Raw genomic sequence first — 20,665 nt, forward strand, 5'->3', positions numbered from 1 at the left:
CCGCCGCGCCGGAATCTATAAGGGCTTTTGCTGGAACAGAGTATTCACGATACTTAAGAATTACAGGGGTTAGTGTCAGATTAGGAACTGAAGAGGGAAGATCAATGGTACTCACCGCCGAGCGCCTGGGGCAAATAGGACAGTCCAAGCGATAGTGATCGGCAGCTCCGCAGTAGAGGCACAGATTATTGTTGCGACGGCGAGTACGCTCAGTGGTGGTTAGATGTCCTGCACTGATCTCCATAGGCTCAGGAGCTGGGAAGTTTACAGACGGGGAGTGTGGTGAAGAGAATTCAGTGAACGATCTTGGACTGCTGGCGGAAGAGGATCGCGGAGGAAAAGGTGTGGAAGAACTGAGACAAGCAGTACGATGTTGAGCAATAAGGATTGATCGCTGAATTAGTTTCTCAATTCCAATTGAATCTTCATAGATGGCGAGCTGCAGACAGATGTCTGGATTCAATCCACGTCGATAGGCAGTCATTAAAGCAACTTCATTCCACCCACTGTTAGCGGCGATAGTGCGGAACTGCAGGGCATAGTCGGACACCGTAGAACGGCCCTGACGCAAGCGTAGCAGCTGATCGTGGATGGAAACAGCATTCGAGGTTTGCGCGAAGACAACTTGAAAATGTTCCACAAAACAATTCAGCGATTGTAGAGCAGGTGCATTGGAATTCCATAAGGCTTGTGCCCAACTTAATGCACGACCTGTGAGTAATGAAATAACAAAGGCTATCTTGGCTCTTTCAGAGGTGAATTGATGGGCGTGGATCTCCATGTAAAGTCGACACTGTAAGAGGAATCCACTGCACTCCTCTTCTCCCGAATATGATGAGGGTCGAGCCATAGGGCTATTGGAGGCGGGTCTGAGGCTCTGTAGTGTGCGACTGAGTTCAGCGAGGGTTTCTTGGAGTGTAGTGGGCGGAGTGGATGATGCAGCGGCTGCAGCGGAGAGAGGCGAACGTACCGGAGCAGTCGATACGGTGGCACCCTGAGCGGTCTCTGCACCGGGGAGCGGGACATCATGAGCCGATGAAGCTTGCATAGTGTGGTCCGGTCTTCTGTCACGTTTGTACTGAGGAACGAAGACACCAAGGTAGAGTGACAATGTTTATTTAACAAGCATCAGCAACTTCAGAATACTTGAAGGCTCGTGATGTCACACGGAGATCCAAAGTCCCCGGGGATACGTGTGAAGGAGTGATAATGGAAGAGCTTGAATGGATCCGCTGGGTCTTACTGTAGGATACTTGAAGTGTCTGTGATCAGTGCAGGAGAAACACAGGAAGGTGATTGTGAATCTCTGGAAACCCACTTCACGGACGCTGCAGAGAAGATATAAACAGGACGTTAGGATAAGGTGTAAACCACTTGAAGGAATGCTAAATCTGAATCCGGACAACGAGCTCCAGGAACCAGAGAGTCAGGTAACGAAAGACGAGACCGGACGTTCAGTGAAGGTTGACTGAGGTTTAAGAACAGCGTGCATCAGGGTGAGTGATGATGAAGAGCAGGTGGGAGCGATTAGAATTCCGGGGATGACGAGCGGGACCAGGTGCGCCGAGTTGAAATTGATGGAGTGGTGTCATTGATGATTGAATCCGTGACACCACCCTGCTTTAAAGAACTCGGGCATTTAATAAACATAATAAACACAACGATATCGTCTGCTGGTGTGGACACTAATATAGTTCTCTTTATAGTTATCGTTCAGAACGGGTCTTAAGACTCTATTTGTGTTTATTGAGTAAAGAAAATGGTGTAGGCTACTTATTATTAAAGTAGGCTATAGGCGAAAAAACCAAAGCTTTAAAAATAACGCTATTAACCGGTATTTTAATGGATTATGCTTCTTAGTCTATTAAATCACTATATAGTGGATGCCCTTCAAAGTAAAGGACAAGTTCTCACATAACTCTTGTTCTTTATTCATCAGTGACTTGAAGTGAGTCTGGACTAAAACCTGTTCCAGAACCAGTCTTCATAATCATCTTGGATCCTGTTTCCATCAAAATAATTCACCAAAATAAATTATTGGTACACGATTGTTGTTGTGTGTTTTTAATGTATGATGTATTTTCTTTGTAAGTGTTGTGTGTTGATGTGGAAATCCATCCGATCTAACATTTTAACATCAATTTCAGCCTAGGAAGAGGATAAGTTGAGCCACATGGAGATAAACTGTGCAATTGATTATACCGAAGTAAAACTGAAAATGTTACCTCTTGCTTTATCAAAGCAAGACATTTTTTTTTATACTAGATGACTTCTTAATATCAATGTGTGATCTCTGTGATGAACTGGCCATCTATCCCACCTGCAACGTACAGATCCGGTCTAATGCCACACACACACATACACACACGGCACCAACGTCATTTATGTAAGTGCATTGCATATATGATAAACATTAATTTCTGCCTAATATATTTCCGAAAAGAAACAGACTCATTGGTCCAGTCAGCATAATTTATTCTGGATTAGAACATGAGCTCAAGGCACAATGTATTTTTTTCGTTAGCAATGACAATTAATGCATATTTTAGGTCACACATTTGGAATGCATTCTGATTACTTTTACAGAAACACAAAATAAAATCCTGTTCAATCTTCGTGCCATATATCCCGGCAAAACAGTTCAGCTATGCCATACTGTATACAAAGTCAAATAAACACTAAGATTTGGCTGCAACATGGTCTCTTAGATATATGGCATTAAAGTATATCTAAAACATGTCTTTCAACTGAGTTAAGAACCACAGGCACAGATGATAGTTTTGACAGTCGGACCTCTCTGTAAATTCAAGGCAGTTTACTCTCCCATAATCACACATGATGTGCAGTGAAGGCAAAATACACATCATTTAGACAGGTGAACCCTGACCTCTGAAAGGGTTGCATACTACAAGTTAAGACATTCTCGTAGTCTAGGTCTAGTGTGAAATAATACATTTGGGAAACAAAACAAAATGCTGAAAAATGAACATTCTTTTTTTATTTTTTTATAATGTCTGTTGCATGTCATTTTGATCTGCAAAATATTGAATATGCTGAATATTTCTCCTCTGCTGTCAGTCTTGACAGATCTGTGAGACTGTGTTGAGGTAGGAGAGACGATATAAGCACACAGAATGTTATTTAAGGCATGTACTGATCCGTGATCAGTGTTTAAGAGGCTCTGGTCAGATCTGTTGACCTTTTCAACATTATTTACAACATTCAACTACTGTTAAATAAGTAAACATTGTATTAGTATTAGAGTAACCTGGTTCATTGGTGAAACGGCACCGTTCGGTTCTTTAAACGGTTTGTGTTTATGTGTGGTGTTGATTTCAGAGATCGAGGCGTACAGTTATCATAACAGGTATGACACGATTATATGTCACTGTTATTAAGGTATACTGTTACAGAAGGGTGTAATTATACGCAAATGATGGAAATGACAATGTAAACAAGTAAGAATTAAAAAAATAGATTATAAGATGTATTTTTAGTATAGGCACTTAAAATAATTGCTAAACCTGAATTGCTACCAAATGTGAAAGTGCATGTATCATATGTACCACTACAAGGTATAAAACACATTTGTATGTTAGAATTAAAAGCTTTGGTTAATTTATGCATCTTAGAAAGACACTAAAAATTATTTTCTTACTCAGTGATTTTGTCTTGTTTTCCAGTAGAAATATCTTAACATTTGCTTGAGAAGCAAAATGAATATGTTTTAATGTATATGAAAGCTCCTATATCTCGATAGCCCTATATGCCAGAATCACTCCTTTATTCCCACACTTAATGATATGGGTTTTCACTTTGGAAACAGAAGGGTATATCAGCTGTTTCGGCTCACTTTATATAAAAGCCATTTTTTTCCGAATCAAAGTTCGAGCTACAAAATTCAAGCTTTTTTAGATATCTGCAAATCAATCATATTTTGGTCAATCAGTCATGTCATATTTCTATAATGTATTAATCGATCTGGTGGATTGTGACACAACTACCATTAGGAAACATGGGAGAGGGATTTAGGTCACTATTGAGGATGCACAATGGGAGGAATGTCTTCAGAAAATATACTCTACTAGACACAACTTAATCCAATTCAAATCTCTACACGCTTCAGGGAAAATCGCATGCAATTTAGTAATTCATGCCAGGCTGAGGAGGGTACATGTTGTAACCTTCACAAGTACTGGAGACTGATATTTATGACCTACTTTCAAAAGTGTATTAAAAAAAAGAGATTGTTCCAGATCCAATGATTCGCATTTTTGTACCTTCTTTTAGTAAATTGGAAAGACTATTTCTATTTCTTTATTTATGATTCTTGCAAAGAGATTGATTCTTCAGAGGTGGTATTTTGTATCAGGGATATTTCTCTGTAACTTATTTTTATACATTCGGTATACTCTACTATTGCTTCCTTTTTGGACCTTTGTTTATTAAAAACAAATGTCATAATAGAAAACGAAATAAAGTAAAAAAAATAAAAAAAGATTAAGGGCCCTATTTTAACGATCTGAAACGCAAGTATCAAGCGCGAAACGCAAGTAACTCTGTGGGCGGATCTCAGGCGCTGTTGCTATTATACCGGCGGGATAAATGACTCTTGCGCCCGACGCAAATCTAAAATGGGTTGGTCTGAAGTAGCTTCATTACTCATAGGTGTGGTTTGGGCGTAACGTGAAATAAACCAATCAGAGCGTCATCTCACATTCCCTTTAAGAGCAGGCGCGCTTGTTCCATGGCGGTTTGCTATTATAATGGCGGATTTGCCAGGCGCACGCCAGGAGCGGTTCACAGCCGAGGAGACTGACGTTCTCGTCAGGGCCGTAAAACACAGAGAAGTGACATTGGGGATGGAGAAACCCACCCAAATTAGCTTCGCTTAAACAGGCGTATAATAATTTGGGTAAATGTGTAAGCTAGATTTATGCCTATTTTTTCACATCTTCATGGACAGAACAATGATTTCCCTCGTGTAATATTTTTCCTTGTAATAATGTATGGTTTTCTAAAAATGAGAACTGCTGCGTCTGTGTGAAGATGAGATAAGCAAAGTGCACACGCTACATTGATTATGGGCAAGCATGCGCCCTTAAATAGCATACGAATAACATGCGCAACGCGCCACTGACTTTTGACTAGGTTTTTCCTGGTCAGTGGCGGAATTGTTTTCTAAACCTGCAAAATACGTTTGCGCCGGAACACGCCTCCTCTTTTCGCTGAACCGCCCCCGGGAGCGCAAATGCATTTCCTAGTTTACCGACGTGCGTCTGTGGAGGGAAAAGTCCGCTGTGCGTCGGGTGCAAAATAGGAATGATACATGCGTCGGTGTACAAAGTCAATTGCGCTGGGTGCAAGATAGGGCCCTAAGTCTTGTTTAATGAAAAATTTATCAGAATTTGCTGAAAACAAGAATGCGAAAATGGTCAGAAAAATAAACTAGTTTCCCCCTGGAATTGGATAAAAGCCACATCATTTTGATACATTTTTCATAAACAAGAAATTTTTCTTATCAAGTATGTGTCTTCAATAATGTTTAATTTAAGATATTTTTTAAAGATATTTGTGGTAAAAAACAAGACAAGGTTACACTTTATTTTAAGGTGACGTAGTTAAACATTCGGGTTTGCACATTACTACATGTACTTACTATAGTAATAACAGTAAATTTAGCATAAATACAAGTAACTAACCCTATAGGAAGTACATGTAATTAATGAATATTACTCAGTACTTATTTGAGTAAGCACAATATAACTATTGTCACCCTTAAAATAAAGTCTAACCCAAGACAATAAAATAGTTAGGGTAAGATATATATATATATATTAAAATTTCTAAGATGCATATTCTGTTTAAGTTTTATGGTGTTCATATAAGGCCCTCAGAACTTAGTATGTGAGCACATGTAAGGAAAACAAACAAGTATAATATTTGCTGGCAAATTGCACTATATATATAATATTTATACCTAATATTTAAAAAATAAAATTTAAATCCTGTGTCTCCCTAAAGATGCTGTTTAACATAAAAACATTAAAAAAAAACATTTTGTGGTAAATACTATTTATCTTTAGACTAATTTTCAAGTATTTGATTTCTGTCTCACATTAGTTGGTTAAATCTCTCGGTGTGTTGATTAAGTGATGGTTATTAAGTACATTCCAGTGACTTTCTTTGTCATCTGCTGTTGGCAGATATTTTGGCCCCTGTGTAAACGTCCCCGCTGTCGCTCCGCATCAGCGCTCCTTTAATCTGTCTTCCACACCTTGTTGAGAACTTTAACCACTTCCTCGTAGATGATGAACACTATAGCCACGTCCAGACACACGCGACCTAACCTGGGGACGGTGCCTTTGTAAAATCTAGAGAATAGACAGAAATTTTACAGAATAAATAAGAGTCAATCACACAAAACCTTTCAGAAACATGTACGTGTCATTATGCAATACAGTCATTCGAATTTGGTAGGAATGTGTGCATGCAAAATATAATTTCATATCTAGGCTTCACTACCGTACAAAAGTTTGGGGTCGGTAAGATTTTTTACGTTTTTAAAAGAAGTCTCTTGTGCTCACCAAGGCTGCATTTATTTGCAAAAATAAATACAGTAATATGTGAAATATTAAAGCAATTTAAACTAATTGTTTTCTACTTGAATATATTGTAAAGTGTAATTTATTCCTGTGATCAAAGCTGAATTTTCAGCATCATTACTCCAGTCTTCAGTGTCACATGATCCTTCAGAAATCATTCTAATATGTGACCCTGGATCACAAAACCAGTCACATGTCGCACGGGTATATCTGTGGCAATAGCCAACAATACACTGTATGGGTCAAAATTATTGATTTTTTATTTATGCCAAAAATCATTAGGATATTAAGTAAAGATCATGTTCCATGAAGATATTTTGTAAATTTCCTACCGTAAATATATAAAACATGTATTTTTGTGAGTAAATGCTGCACAATCGCGATCATAAATGAACAACTTTAAAGGAGATTTTCTCAATGTTTTGATTTTTTTGCACTTTTAGATTCCAGATTTTCAATAGTTGTATCTTAGCCAAATATTATCTATCCAAACTATCCAAACAAACCATACATCAATGGAAAGCTTATGTATTCAGCTTTCAGATGATGTATACATCTCAATTTCAAAAAATTTACCCCTGTGACTGGTTTTGTGGTCCAGGGTCACATATGATGATTTGATGTTATCAATGTAAAAAAACTGCTTTAGATTCAGCCATAAATCCCTCTATCAGGCACTTTGGTTTAGTATCATGTTTACTTACGCAGCCGGTCCTTCGTGTTTCATGATTTTGACGGCACAGTCAACGGTGCTCTTATATTTGTGAGCTTCCAATCCCTGCAAACATTAAACACCATTGAAATATCCCATTCATGTTTTTATTTATTTATTTTTTTATGCTTGACAATGATTTTTAATACACACCTGCATTCTAGTTTTGATCACATCCAGTGGTGTATTTCCAAACACGCTTGCGGCTCCAGCAAAGGCTCCAAACATCCCGGTTATGAGGGGGTTAATAGTCTTATTGGGGTTATCGCCTAGTTTTACAGCGAACACAGTTTCATTTCAGCCACATTGCTTCATTAGCACAAACACTGCTTATATATTTATAATTATTATATCATGTTTCATACCTTTGTACCAGTTTCTCAGAGAGGTCATCACGTAGAATCGGATGGCCTGGTTTGAGCCCTGCTTCAGGACTGTTGCGGTCAATCCCTGATATGTTCCTTTGAGTCCTGGTAAATAAGAAAAGATGTTCAAAGATATGCTCATAATTTAACAGACTTACAAAGCAGAATTATTCAGAGTCCCATCTAGTAAAGGGGTCGTCTTCGGTCGACTACAATGACTGGTTTGTATTGAAATGAGCTTCATGTGGTTCAAATAATCGATTGGATCAGAGGTTGATTAAAGTGTGACGGTCACATGGATTGCTGCGTCACATGATGTTCATGCGAGATCATACGAGACTGAATTTATTCAATGCAAATCTGTAAATGATAAAAGCTAAAAACCAGGTTTGATTCATACGAGGATTTAAGCCATCTAATTTCTCATATTTTCCGTTCACCTATTTTGTGCCAGTGTTGTTATCATTAACTGAATATATAATTTATCATTATAGATGAAATAAACTAAAATATAATACTAGATGAAAAACTAATTTACTAAAAACTCATCACTAAAAAAACTCAAATTAAAAAGGAAACTGAAAATACTATTAATAGATACTATAACATTGTATAAATAATCCTATTTCATTTTAAAATAATTTTGTACAACTTTTCTGGGGTGGTTTCATAATAAACATGACTATAATAAAACATATACGCTATAACAACAAGAATAAAACTGCCAAAATAAAATGTATAAAGCAGCCAAACAGGCGTGAATATAAAGTAAAACTATCAAATGAAATAAGAAACGGTTCTCTAGATAGAAAAGTAGTTTCAGCTTATATATCACTTTTCAGAAGTATTTGTTGTAAGTGTGTTTTGTCTCCAGGAGGTGGCGCTGCAGGACAAATCTTTCCCCACACACATGTACCTTGTGTTCGGATTATTTCCCTCACACCGTGGAAGAAACCTCTGTACTTTGGGTTCGCTGAGCTCTGATCATGGATGAATTTGACCTGAAATTAGAAAAATAAAAATAAAATTATAAAAATGAACATAATCACTTCACACTGTTTTTATTTAAATGCATTAAAAGCTGCAATAAAAGTGTAATCTGTTAATACACTTGTCTGATGGTCTTCTTACATAACAGGTAAAGCACAAATAAACTTCACATTTGTATTAGTGTAATAATGTCTTATACTGTGTCTAGACTGCAAGTGAGCAATGCAGTGTGACTAGACTAAAATATCACATAGCTCACTCTCTGTGTAGACCATGAGTACTAGGCTAGTGACTATCAACGCATCAGCATTAATCATCTCGCACACCTTTACAGTCTCCATCGGACACACCACGACTACAGCCTCCGCAACTCCTGCTCCCAGACCACAGATCAGACCCCGTGTGCTGTCCAACTTCCCAGACTCATCCCTCATCTTATTACTGAGGAACTCAAACATCCCAAACCTGCAGAGAAAAACACACACGACAACATCAACACAAACACAAGTTTAAAATGAAAAGAAAAAGCTTCCTTCTCATTTACTTTGCAGAACTTTGCTTTATGGGCACAATAAGGGAAATAAAGAAATATGAATTATAAATAAAGAAATTGCTATAAATATAAATAGATATGTACACAACACATACATATATCCAAACATCTATATATACATGTTTGTATATATTTATTCATATTTATAGGTTTGTGTTTATCTATATATATACACACAAACATATACATACAGTGTTATTTTAGTAACATTGAGATACAGGTTTTATTCATATTTGTAGTCAGATTTTTATAGTTTCTGTTTTCATATCAAAGTTTGTATCTTTTTAATTAGTTTTTAGAGTATATACTGTAAGTATAGTATAGTATATATTTTCTAAGTTTTTATTTTGACAATTTTAAAAACTAACTAACATATCGCCCTGTTTGCCGATATATATATATATACATACTGGTGGTGGTTGAGGAGAGATTCCCTGACATGATTGTAAAGTGCTTTGGGTGTACAATAGTACGAAAGCGCTATATAAATGCCTCATTAATTAATTAATTATTTCATATTAAATTTTTTTCCCGTCATCCTTGTGTTGCATTTACATTTATGCATTTAGTAGACGCTTTTATCCAAAGTGACTTACATCGCATTTCAAGGTACACATTTACATTCTTATCAGTTCCTGCTTTCCCTGGGAATCAAACCCATGACCTTGGCGTTGCAAGCGCTCACTGTTTGAGCTACAGGAAGGCTATAATGTTACACTAAATGATCACACTCTTATTCATGCTTTTAAACCATTCAAAACAGTGACAAGACATGATGGGCCCTATTTTAACTATCTGAAACGCAAGTATCAAACGCGAAACGCAAGTAACTTTTGTGGGCGGATCTCGACGCAAATCTAAAATGTGTTGGTCTGAAGTAGCTTCATTATTCATAGGTGTGGTTTGGGCGTAACGTGAAATAAACCAATCAGAGCGTCATCTCACATTCCCTTTAAGAGCAGGCGCGCTTGTTCCATGGCGGATTGCTATTATAACGGTGGATTTGCCAGACGCACGCCAGGAGCGGTTCACAGCCGAGGAGACTGATGTTCTCGTCAGGGCCGTAAAACACAGAGAAGTGACATTGGGGATGGAGAAACACACCCAAATTAGCTTCGGTTAAACAGGCGTATAATAATTTGGGTAAATGTGTAAGCTAGATTTATGCCTTTTTTTTTCACATCTTCATGGACACCACAATGATTTCCCACAGGAGGAATATTTTTCTTTATAATTATGTATGGTTTGCAAAAATGTGAACCGCTGCGTCTGTGTAGATGAGAGAAGCAAAGTGTGTGTGTGTTGTGCACACGCTACATTATGGCCAAGCATGCGCCCTTAAAATAGCATCTGAACGCGCCACTGACTTTAGACGAGGTTTTTCTTGGTCAGTGGAGGAATTGTTTTCTGAAACTGCAGAATAGCACCAGGGAACGTTTGCGCTGAAACACGCCTCTTCTTTTCGCTGAACCGCCCCCGGGAGCGCAAGTTCATTCCCTAATTTACCGAACGTGCGTCTGTGGAGGGAAAAGTCTGCTGTGTGCCGGGTGCAAAATAGGAATGATACATGCGTCGGTGTACAAAGTCAATTGCGCTGGGTGCAAGATAGGGCCCGATGTGTCATGATGGCTAGTGAGCAAGTTATACTCTACAAAAGAAATATCAAGCCGATGAAAGAGAGCAGAGCGAAACTAGAAAAAGTGGGCATCTCTCAGCCAGAATAAGATGCATTGAGCAACAGACTTCACACTGAGAGCAAAAGACTTCACACTGAGAGCCACAGACTTCACACTGAGAGCCACAGACTTCACACTGAGAGCCACAGACTTCACACTGAGAGCCAAAGGCCCGGCTGTGCGAGGCTTATGAAGTGCTTACCTCACAGCAGCTTTGGGAATAGAGCCATAGAGCAGAGAGCTCAGCCCCCGGTACAGGCCCTTCACCCCATGACCACGCACCGTCTGCTGCACACAGTCAACTGAGCAACAGAGAACCACAGACATTCAGATCTCCAAGAGCATTATGGCATTTTAATCTGAGACATTATGCCTGATGAAGGTCGTGAGACCGAAACGTTGCTAATACAATTTTAACAAGTACAATTTGCAAGTACTGATAGTGTGCGGGAGTTCCTTGTTTTTTTTTATCTGAAACTTTTAAAATGCTTATCTTTAGTAAACGTGGGTGGGTATGAATTATTAAAAGCATTATTATCCTTTTCAGATCGTTCTAGCGTGATGCCCTGGCCTGACGCTGAGTACATCATTCATTAGATTCGGTTTAAAAGAGAACATGACCAGGCTGTTGAAACGTGACCCTATCGGTTGCACGCGTGCTATTGGCTAACAAATGAACCCGGTTGAACAATCAGTGCTGATAAACTTGTTGTGAAAAGGGGCCACAAAGTCCAGTGGCAGATAAACCCAAACCCAGATCAGTTACTGAACTTTGAACCTTCAAACCTGAGTGGACTCTGTCTCCGCTGATGCGTTTTTACACATAATCATTACATGAAAGTGTTTGAAAAGATCTCAGGACAAAGCAGATGCAATTATCATGGAGACCACTGTTGAGAGTCTACTTCAGATAATAACATGAAGGCATTAGAAGTAAATACACACCGATGCCTTTGTACCGAGGCGGGTTTGCCTTCTCGTCTAACTGCAGCTGGGTTTTCACATACTCCGTCGGAAATGTGATGCAGATTTCAATGCCTCCGGCTAACCCACCTGCAAAACAGACAATTTATTCATATTGATATTAATAATACAAGTCAAAATATAACAGATGGGAAATACAGCCATATTTAAAGGCTGTTTTGGTAAAAACAAACAAACAAACAAAAAACTACTATGCCAAGGACCACATTTTTTTAATTTGTCATGTAACTAAATATCTATCTATCTACAGTATCTATCTATCTATCTATCTATCTATCTACAGTATCTATCTATCTATCTATCTATCTACAGTATCTATCTATCTATCTATCTATCTATCTATCTATCTATCTATCTATCTATCTATCTATCTATCTATCTACAGTATCTATCTATCTATCTATCTATCTATCTATCTATAGTATCTATCTATCTATCTATCTATAGTATCTATCTGTCTATCTATCTACAGTATCTATCTATCTATCTATCTATCTACAGTATCTATCAATCTATCTATCTATCTATCTATCTATCTATCTATCTATCTATCTATCTATAGTATCTATCTATCTATCTATCTACAGTATCTATCTATCTATAGTATCTATCTGTCTATCTATCTACAGTATCTATCTATCTATCTATCTATCTACAGTATCTATCAATCTATCTATCTATCTATCTATCTATCTATCTATCTATCTATCTATCTATCTATCTATCTATCTATAGTATCTATCTGTCTATCTATCTACAGTATCTATCTATCTATCTATCTATCTACAGTATCTATCTATCTATCTATCTATCTATCTATCTATCTATCTATCTATCTATCTATCTATTTACAGTATCTATCTATCTATCTATCTATCTACAGTATCTATCTATCTATCTATCTATCTATCTATCTATCTATCTATCTATCTATCTATCTATCTATCTATCTATTTACAGTATCTATCTATCTATCTATCTATCTATCTATCTATCTATCTATCTATCTATCTATCTACAGTATCTATCTATCTATCTATCTATCTATCTACAGTATCTATCTATCTATCTATCTATCTATCTACAGTATCTATCTATCTATCTATCTATCTATCTATCTATCTATCTATATATCTACAGTATCGATCTATCTATCTATTTACAGTATCTATCTATCTACAGTATCTATCTATCTATCTACAGTATATATCTATCTATCTATCTATCTATCTATCTATCTACAGTATCTATCTATCTATCTACAGTATCTATCTATCTATCTATCTATCTATCTATCTATCTATCTATCTATCTACAGTATCTATCTATCTATCTATCTATCTATCTATCTATCTATCTATCTATCTATCTATCTATCTATCTATCTATCTACAGTATCTATCTATCTATCTATCTACAGTATCTATCTATCTATCTATCTATCTATCTATCTATCTATCTATCTATCTATCTGTCTATCTATCTACAGTATCTATCTATCTATCTATCTATCTATCTATCTATCTATCTATCTATCTATCTATCTATCTATCTATCTATCTATCTATCTATCTATCTATCTACAGTATCTATCTATCTATCTATCTATCTATCTTTCTATCTATCTATATACAGTATATACACACATATATATTAGAACTATTCTGGTCACTAAATGTGACTAATAAATTAAAATCACTAACCCTAACAGTAATAGTGATTCATTATTGTAATTTTATTTTAGTCAAGTAATTATATGTACACTACTCTTAAAAATTTGCCGTCGGTAAGATTTTTAAATGTATGCTCAAAAAGGCTTCATTTAATTGATAATTAATATATATATATATATATATATATATATATATATATATATATATATATTTTCTATTTTAAAATGTTAAAATGTCATTTATTCCTGTGATCAAATATGATTTTCAGCATCATTACTCCAGTCTTCAGAGTCACATGATCCTTCAGAAATCATTCTATTATGATGATTTGCTCCTTAAAAAAAACATGATTATTATCAATGTTGAAAACAGCTTCATATGTTTAGAAACCATGATACATTTTATTATTCAGGATTCTTTTGATGAATAGAAAGTTCTAAAGAGCAGCATTTATTTGAAACAGAATCTTTTGTAACATTATTATTAATATCCCTTTTGATAAATTGAACGTGTCCTTGAACGGTGGTGTATTATGAGTTTTTACAGCGATGATCACCTCTATGAATAACGTATGCCTTGTAAAGCCCAATGATCTGTCGCCACCTTAACTGTGTGTGTTGAGCACATCTGTAGGAAAGGGGGCGTGTCCATCTGTGATTGGCTCACTGGACCCGCCCCCTGCTGTACAGATGGGTGTGACTGTAAAACACACGTCCTGTTCTTTAATCAGATCTCAACTTTGTTGACACGTTTATGCTTCTTTTACTGTGTGCCATGTGTGCAGAAAAGCTTCAGATGATCAATCAAATGGGTCTGATTCGACATGCAGACGTTATTATACACTGTATACGTTTTAAAATAAAAATGTATAGCTCTTTTATAGCTTAGGAGAGTTATTTTTCATTTAAGTATCAACTTTGTCTGAGATGTTTCTACTAAAATAAACACCAATGAGTCAATAGTTGTCATACAGTTAGAGTACAGAGCTATGAAATGATCCTGGATAGAAGTTCACAACATCTGACAAGAAACGCTGGTATAACTTTATTTTACAGTCCTGTTTCCCATGTACTTATTATAGTAATTGCAATAACTTGGTAATGACTAGTGAATCTACCCCTAAACCTAACCTTAACCCATGTAGTTACCTTATATTACCCAGTATTTTCTTAGGTAAGTACACTGTAAGTACATTCACTGTAAAATAAAGTGCAATCGAAACGTTTGCGTTCATATTGATATCTCTTATACTTTGATGGCAGACTTGTGTCAAATCTGAGCACAATTGGAGACACTTCCTAGATTTCTTTGGAAATCATTTGGCAATGATTTCCATTTATTGGCAAACCGCAATAACGGACTGAATTAAGTGTGAAATTTTGAAGTAGAAAGACTGCGATAGTCTACATGGCTGTCTAGAAGAAAGAAAACAGATTTTAAAGAGATTTCATTACATTTTTCTTTCCTATGGGATGTACTGAAACGCTTATTGTATCATCTAAATAATCAACACTGTTGTTGAACTGAATTGAGCTGAATAATGACACTATTGTCTTTTTCAGAGCTGATTTACAGCAGAATGTGTCTTGTATTTGATTAAGTTTGCATCATGAAATGCATTTCTACAGTTTCTCTGAATTGTTTCTGTTAATCGTCTCCTATTAGTTTTCATGATGTTCTGTACAACTGCGAACAACTGTGCATGCTCTCTGGAGAGCTGAGGATTTGTTTTAATATACACAGACATATTTTCTGTAAAAACCATATACCTGTTTAACAGGTTTTGGCATAACTGACGAGCACATATCTGTGTAATAGCAGGTGATACTCTATCCTGTCTGACCTGCTGGTCTCCTCGAGCCACAAAAACTGCCCTGAGCGAGAGAAGAGGAGCGTAAAACATCCCAGATGGAGATCACCAAAACATACACACCACGGGCCCTATTTTAACGATCTGAAACGCAAGTATCAAACGCGAAACACAAGTAACTTTGTGGGCGGATCTCGACGCAAATCTAAAATGTGTTGGTCTGAAGTAGCTTCATTATTCATAGGTGTGGTTTGGGCGTAACGTGAAATAATAATAACCAATCATATAATAACCAATAAACCAATCAGAGCGTCATCTCACATTCCCTTTAAGAGCAGGCGCGCTTGTTCCATGGCGGATTGCTATTATAACAGTGGATTTGCCAGGCGCACACCAGGAGCGGTTCACAGTCGAGGAGACCGACGTTCTCGTCAGGACCGTAAAACACAGAGAAGTGTCATTGTATGGGAATGGGAGAAACACACCCAAATTAGCTTCGGTTAAACAGGCGTATAATAATTTGGGTAAATGTGTAAGCTAGATTTATGCCTATTTTTTCACATCTTCATGGACACCACAATGATTTCCCACAGGTGGAATATTTTTCCTTGTAATTATGTATGGTTTGCAAAAATGGGAACTGCTGCGTCTGTGTAGATGAGAGAAGCAAAGTGTGTGTGTGTTGTGCACACGCTACATTATGGCCAAGCATGCGCCTTTAAAATAGCATCTGAATAACGCGGAATTGTTTTCTGAAACTGCAAAATAGCACCAGGGAACGTTTGCGCCGGAACACACCTCCTCTTTTCGCTGAACCGCCCCGGGAGCACAAGTTCATTCCCTAATTTACCGACGTGCGTCTGTGGAGGGAAAAGTCCGCTGTGCGTCAGGTGCAAAATAGGAATGATACATGCGTGATGCGTCGGTGTACAAAGTCAATTGCGCAGGGTGCAAGATAGGGCCCCAAAAGTCCATGCAAGAATAAGTTATGTGTACATAAATCACTTCAAATATTTTAGAATGTATAATATATAATATAATATTGGATAAAATATTATAATATGGTAACTTTATTTTACAGTGTCCTTGTTACATATGTTACATGTACTTACCATAGTAATAACAGTAAATTATGCATAATTACATGCAACTACTGAAACCCTCAACCAAATCCTAATCCCACCCTAACCCTATAGTAAGTACATGTAGTTAATTAATATTACTCAGTACTTAAATATATTATTACACTGTAACAATGACACCTTAAAATAAAGTGTAACCTATAATATAATATAATATAATATATAATATATTATATTGTAAATAAATATTTTTATTTTATATAAATATCAAATTATACACTAAGATTATTTTTTTAAAGGCTCTTCTGCTCACCCAGGCTTCATTTATTTGATCTAAAATACAGTAAAAACAGTAGTATTGCGTAATATTATTACTATTTAAAATAACTGTTTTCTATATGAATATATAGTGAAGTGTAATTTATTCCTGTGATCAAAGCTGAATTTTCAGCATCATTACTCCAGTTTTCAGTGTCACATGATCCTTCAGAAATCACTCTAATATGATGATTTTCTGCTAAAGAAACATTTCTGATTATTATCAATGTTGAAAACTGATGCGCTGCTTCATATTTTTGACTTGCTACAACAATATAAAGGAAGTTTAGACCACTAATACAACTAGTTCTCTTTTGTAGAATTATATGAAACTAACTGATGTATCAGTACTAGGGCAAATGTCAAGGCCAAATCCAGATTACTCTATATACAGCAAAGCAAAAAGCACTTTATAAAGTCCACTATCAGGTTCTTCAAGGAAGCGAGGGATGTTTGATCATATAGCGCTCCAGACAGAACTGTGCGCAGGTTCACAGACAACGCTTAGGTCTAGTCCCAGACTAAAATGCACATTTGAGCTGTTTAGCAACTCGCATATCTACAAATATTTTGAACAATGACACTATTTTCTTTTAGAGCTGCTGTACAGCCAAAATGAACTCGGTTTGCATCATTGAATTATTTGCCTGTTTATGTAATGACACACCTAATCCGGCTTTACGTCTTTAAAGTCAAACAAAGTGAGTCTATGATGCAATCAATGGTGTTGTGTGTGAGTGTTTGCGTGAACACTGAGAGGTGTGATGTGTTGTGTTTTTCTGCTGAGCTAACTGCTCATACTGGAGTACTGGTATGACTGGTCTTTTATCAATATGTCAGCAGAAAGGAATGTTGTTTCAGAGGTGGAGAAAGTCATTAGGTTGTTGCACCAATTAAATGTTTACAATCACTTTAAACATAAATATGTTCAATTGAATAAATGTGAGCTATGACATCTATTGCATGCATCTATCATAATCTAGTGCACGGGTAGTTGCACGTTCTAATCATTAAACAAATATTTGGCAAGAACGACACTCACAATGCGACTGCATTCCATGTTACTGTGTTAATGTGGCCATGCCTCATCCGTCATCATGTCATCATGCATCCAGCACATTTATCACTCCACTGAGCATTACCATGAGCTTCATGCAGAACATCAGGAGATGTGAATGGAACTATTATGAGTTTCTCATTAACTGTCGCTGCCCTGGCAAGACATTAACCACACTAACTACAGGGACACTTCAGGGAAGAGTGGAAAAAGACAAGCTACAACAACACTTTCAGTTATCTGTAGATGCCGAGGTCAGACTAAAAGAAACATTCAGTATCCTGAGGCAAAAAAAAAAAAAAAAAAAAAAGAATGTTAATGGATTGCTAATGGAATGTATATCATAATTTAGAATCAGGGGTCAAATACAAATATTATAAGAATTGAATAAGATGCTATATGGATCAAATTAAATATATTGATCATATTTTATTACTAGAAGATTCAATCAATTTAAGATTAGATCCAAATTAGATGAGATACAAATAAGATTAGATACAAATTATTTTAGTTTTATTAATATTTTGAAAAAGAATTAATTTTGTTTCCATGTTAATTTTAGTTAAATTTTTTTGTAATTTCATTATGTGCTTTTGTCTTTTTATTTAATATTGATATTTTGGTTTAAAAAATATTTTAGTTTTATTTCTAGCTAATAATTGCAGTGCTTCAACTTCAAGTTTATTGCCAAAGCAACATTTGTTTAGTTTCATTTTTTCAACTATTTATATTTTATTTTATTTTATTTCAGCTTTAACAAAAGTATTTTTTATATATAGTTTTAGTTAAGGATAATAACCCTGATTGTTACTTATTAGCTCCAAATAATAATGATGAAATTTCATTAGCATTCCTTTTTTTTCAACTGCTTGTTAAATATTAAACAAAAAGGCCCTTATAACAGCGATAAAGAAATACTTTCTTTATCAATAAAGGAAAGTGAAGAACTTGACTGGGTCATATTTCACCCCAAAAATCGAAAGAAACAAAGAAATTACATTTTGCTTACAAAATCAAGCCCTTTTAGTATTATTTTCATGACATTTGTCCACCTCATTACCATAATGCAAAACAAAATAATGATTATATTTATTTAAATGCAAGTATTTATACAGCATTATTTGTAATGCTTTTAATGTATGCTTATTTAAAATTAAATAATATTGTTACAGCAATTTTTACGTTTAATAAAAATACTGTATTTCACCTCTGAGAAGTAAATCAGAAGTCAAATGTTCCGACACATTACAGAAATAAAAAAGGGAAAATGAGCATGAAAACAATTTTACAATACAAAAGTCCCAGAAACGGATGCCATTAAATGACAGAAAGAAAGAAATTGGCATAATTGTAATTAAACTATTGTTTAATGTATGCAATAAATACAATATTCTCCTATTTATTTTGTTTTGATTTGATTTTGGGGTGTAGTGTGACGTTAGTCCTGACACATTCCATTTAGTTACAGCTAGATTGTTACATTGTAACACAGAAGTTCTACACTGTATCAAAGCGCTTTTGTTACTTTGTGTCAACGTTCTACTTGTTACTTTGCATCAGTTCTTCCAGAGAAACACACTGACACACACACACTCACACACGCGATAGTGTGAATACTCGCCTGTGCAGTGATGATGACTACAACCCTGTAGGGATCAATCGAGCAGAGGACTGTAAACAGTGTGGATGACAGTGCAAAAACTGTGGCACAGCTGATCTGGAGTCAGTCACAGCATTAACAGAAATGACTTTCGCTGTTTCTTATGATTCACAAGCACAGAAAGACACTTACCTGCTAAAATAGCCTTTCCAGGGTGTGTGAGTTTGGCTTGTCCGGCGGGCGCAGCGGCTGATAAACAGTGCGGTCTGTTGAAAGGACTCACAAATTTCGGGTTCACTGACATTTTTCTTGTTTTATAAAAGAGAAAAGCGACTCCTGCACAGCAGAAACAGTATTTGTAGTGCAAACGCCGTTCATAAGTGAAGTGACGGGCTCTCTGAGATCTTTTGACAGCCCGAAGTTTCCTGCTTTCTGTCAGTAGTGTGTGTGTGTGTGTGTGTGTGTGTGTGTGTGCGTGTGTTTTAAGGGAGGGAGAGTCTCTGTCGCAGCGCCATATTTCTGACAAACTCATCATCAGTCCTGTTAAGGTGGAACGGGCATTTTTGTGTTAAAGGTTCATTGGCCTGCCCTGAATGTGAAAACAGCACTTTACAACATCATATCAGTAAAAACGAGCTCCATAAACTTTACAGATGTTGTTTTTTGCAGACCTTGTAAACGAAACTTGTATTTATTTTATTAGAAGATACACTTTTTTCCATCTTAAATTTCGCGCGCTTTTAAGCTTTTTAAGTTAAAAAAGGAGAGCAAAAGACACTTCAACCTTTTTCGTTTTGCTATACATAAATATATAATTAATTAATTATTAGTAATATAAATGTGTGTGTGTGTGTGTGTGTGAATGTGATGACATCTGCTGGTAAGTGTTTGTGTGTGTTCTTGAATAATAATGGAGCAGTGATGTTAATGGCCCTTCACTTTAACTGTAAACTACAACTTCTGCTTTCTCTCATTTGCCTGCATTTAGAGCTTTCATGCATGAGTTCATGAGGATAAAAATAAACATGACAAATTACACAGCACATCAAATCCGAGTACAAAACCATTCAAAACGTTACCATGGTGATCACAATTTCTGTCAAAATAGTTACTATGTATGTGCTAGAAATTATTATAGTTTGGTGGAGATTAAAGTTACAATAAACTGACCAGTTTTTTTGTTGTAAACAAAACAAAAAACACATAACTTTTTATTTATTTATTTATTTATTTATTTATT

The 20,665-nt window shown here is 36.1% G+C and overlaps 2 protein-coding genes across 2 annotated transcripts in view; one reads left to right on the forward strand and one right to left on the reverse strand.

Moving 5' to 3' along the window:
- Positions 1 to 2,613, forward strand: part of LOC309489810 (uncharacterized protein) — an 18,162-nt gene extending 15,549 nt beyond the window's left edge. Inside the window, exon 3 of the mRNA XM_082158728.1 lies at positions 1,940 to 2,613. Within this exon, the coding sequence (XP_082014854.1) occupies positions 1,940 to 1,952 (13 nt within the window). The 3' untranslated portion in view covers positions 1,953 to 2,613. The remainder of the gene's footprint in view (positions 1 to 1,939) is intronic.
- On the reverse strand, positions 2,459 to 19,892 carry slc25a1b (slc25a1 solute carrier family 25 member 1b). Its single transcript, XM_082158743.1, has 9 exons — positions 19,618 to 19,892; positions 11,847 to 11,954; positions 11,104 to 11,203; positions 8,999 to 9,137; positions 8,599 to 8,683; positions 7,683 to 7,787; positions 7,471 to 7,586; positions 7,310 to 7,383; positions 2,459 to 6,374 (listed from the first exon to the last, which is right to left on the reverse strand). Exons 1-9 carry the CDS (start codon positions 19,727 to 19,729, stop codon positions 6,260 to 6,262), a joined length of 954 nt encoding a protein of 317 aa, XP_082014869.1. The 5' UTR covers positions 19,730 to 19,892; the 3' UTR covers positions 2,459 to 6,259.
- Positions 19,893 to 20,665: the final 773 nt, after the last annotated feature.

The sequence above is a fragment of the Leuciscus leuciscus genome, assembly GCF_965113295.1.
Source record: "Leuciscus leuciscus genome assembly, chromosome: 24".
NCBI lineage: Eukaryota > Metazoa > Chordata > Actinopteri > Cypriniformes > Leuciscidae > Leuciscus > Leuciscus leuciscus.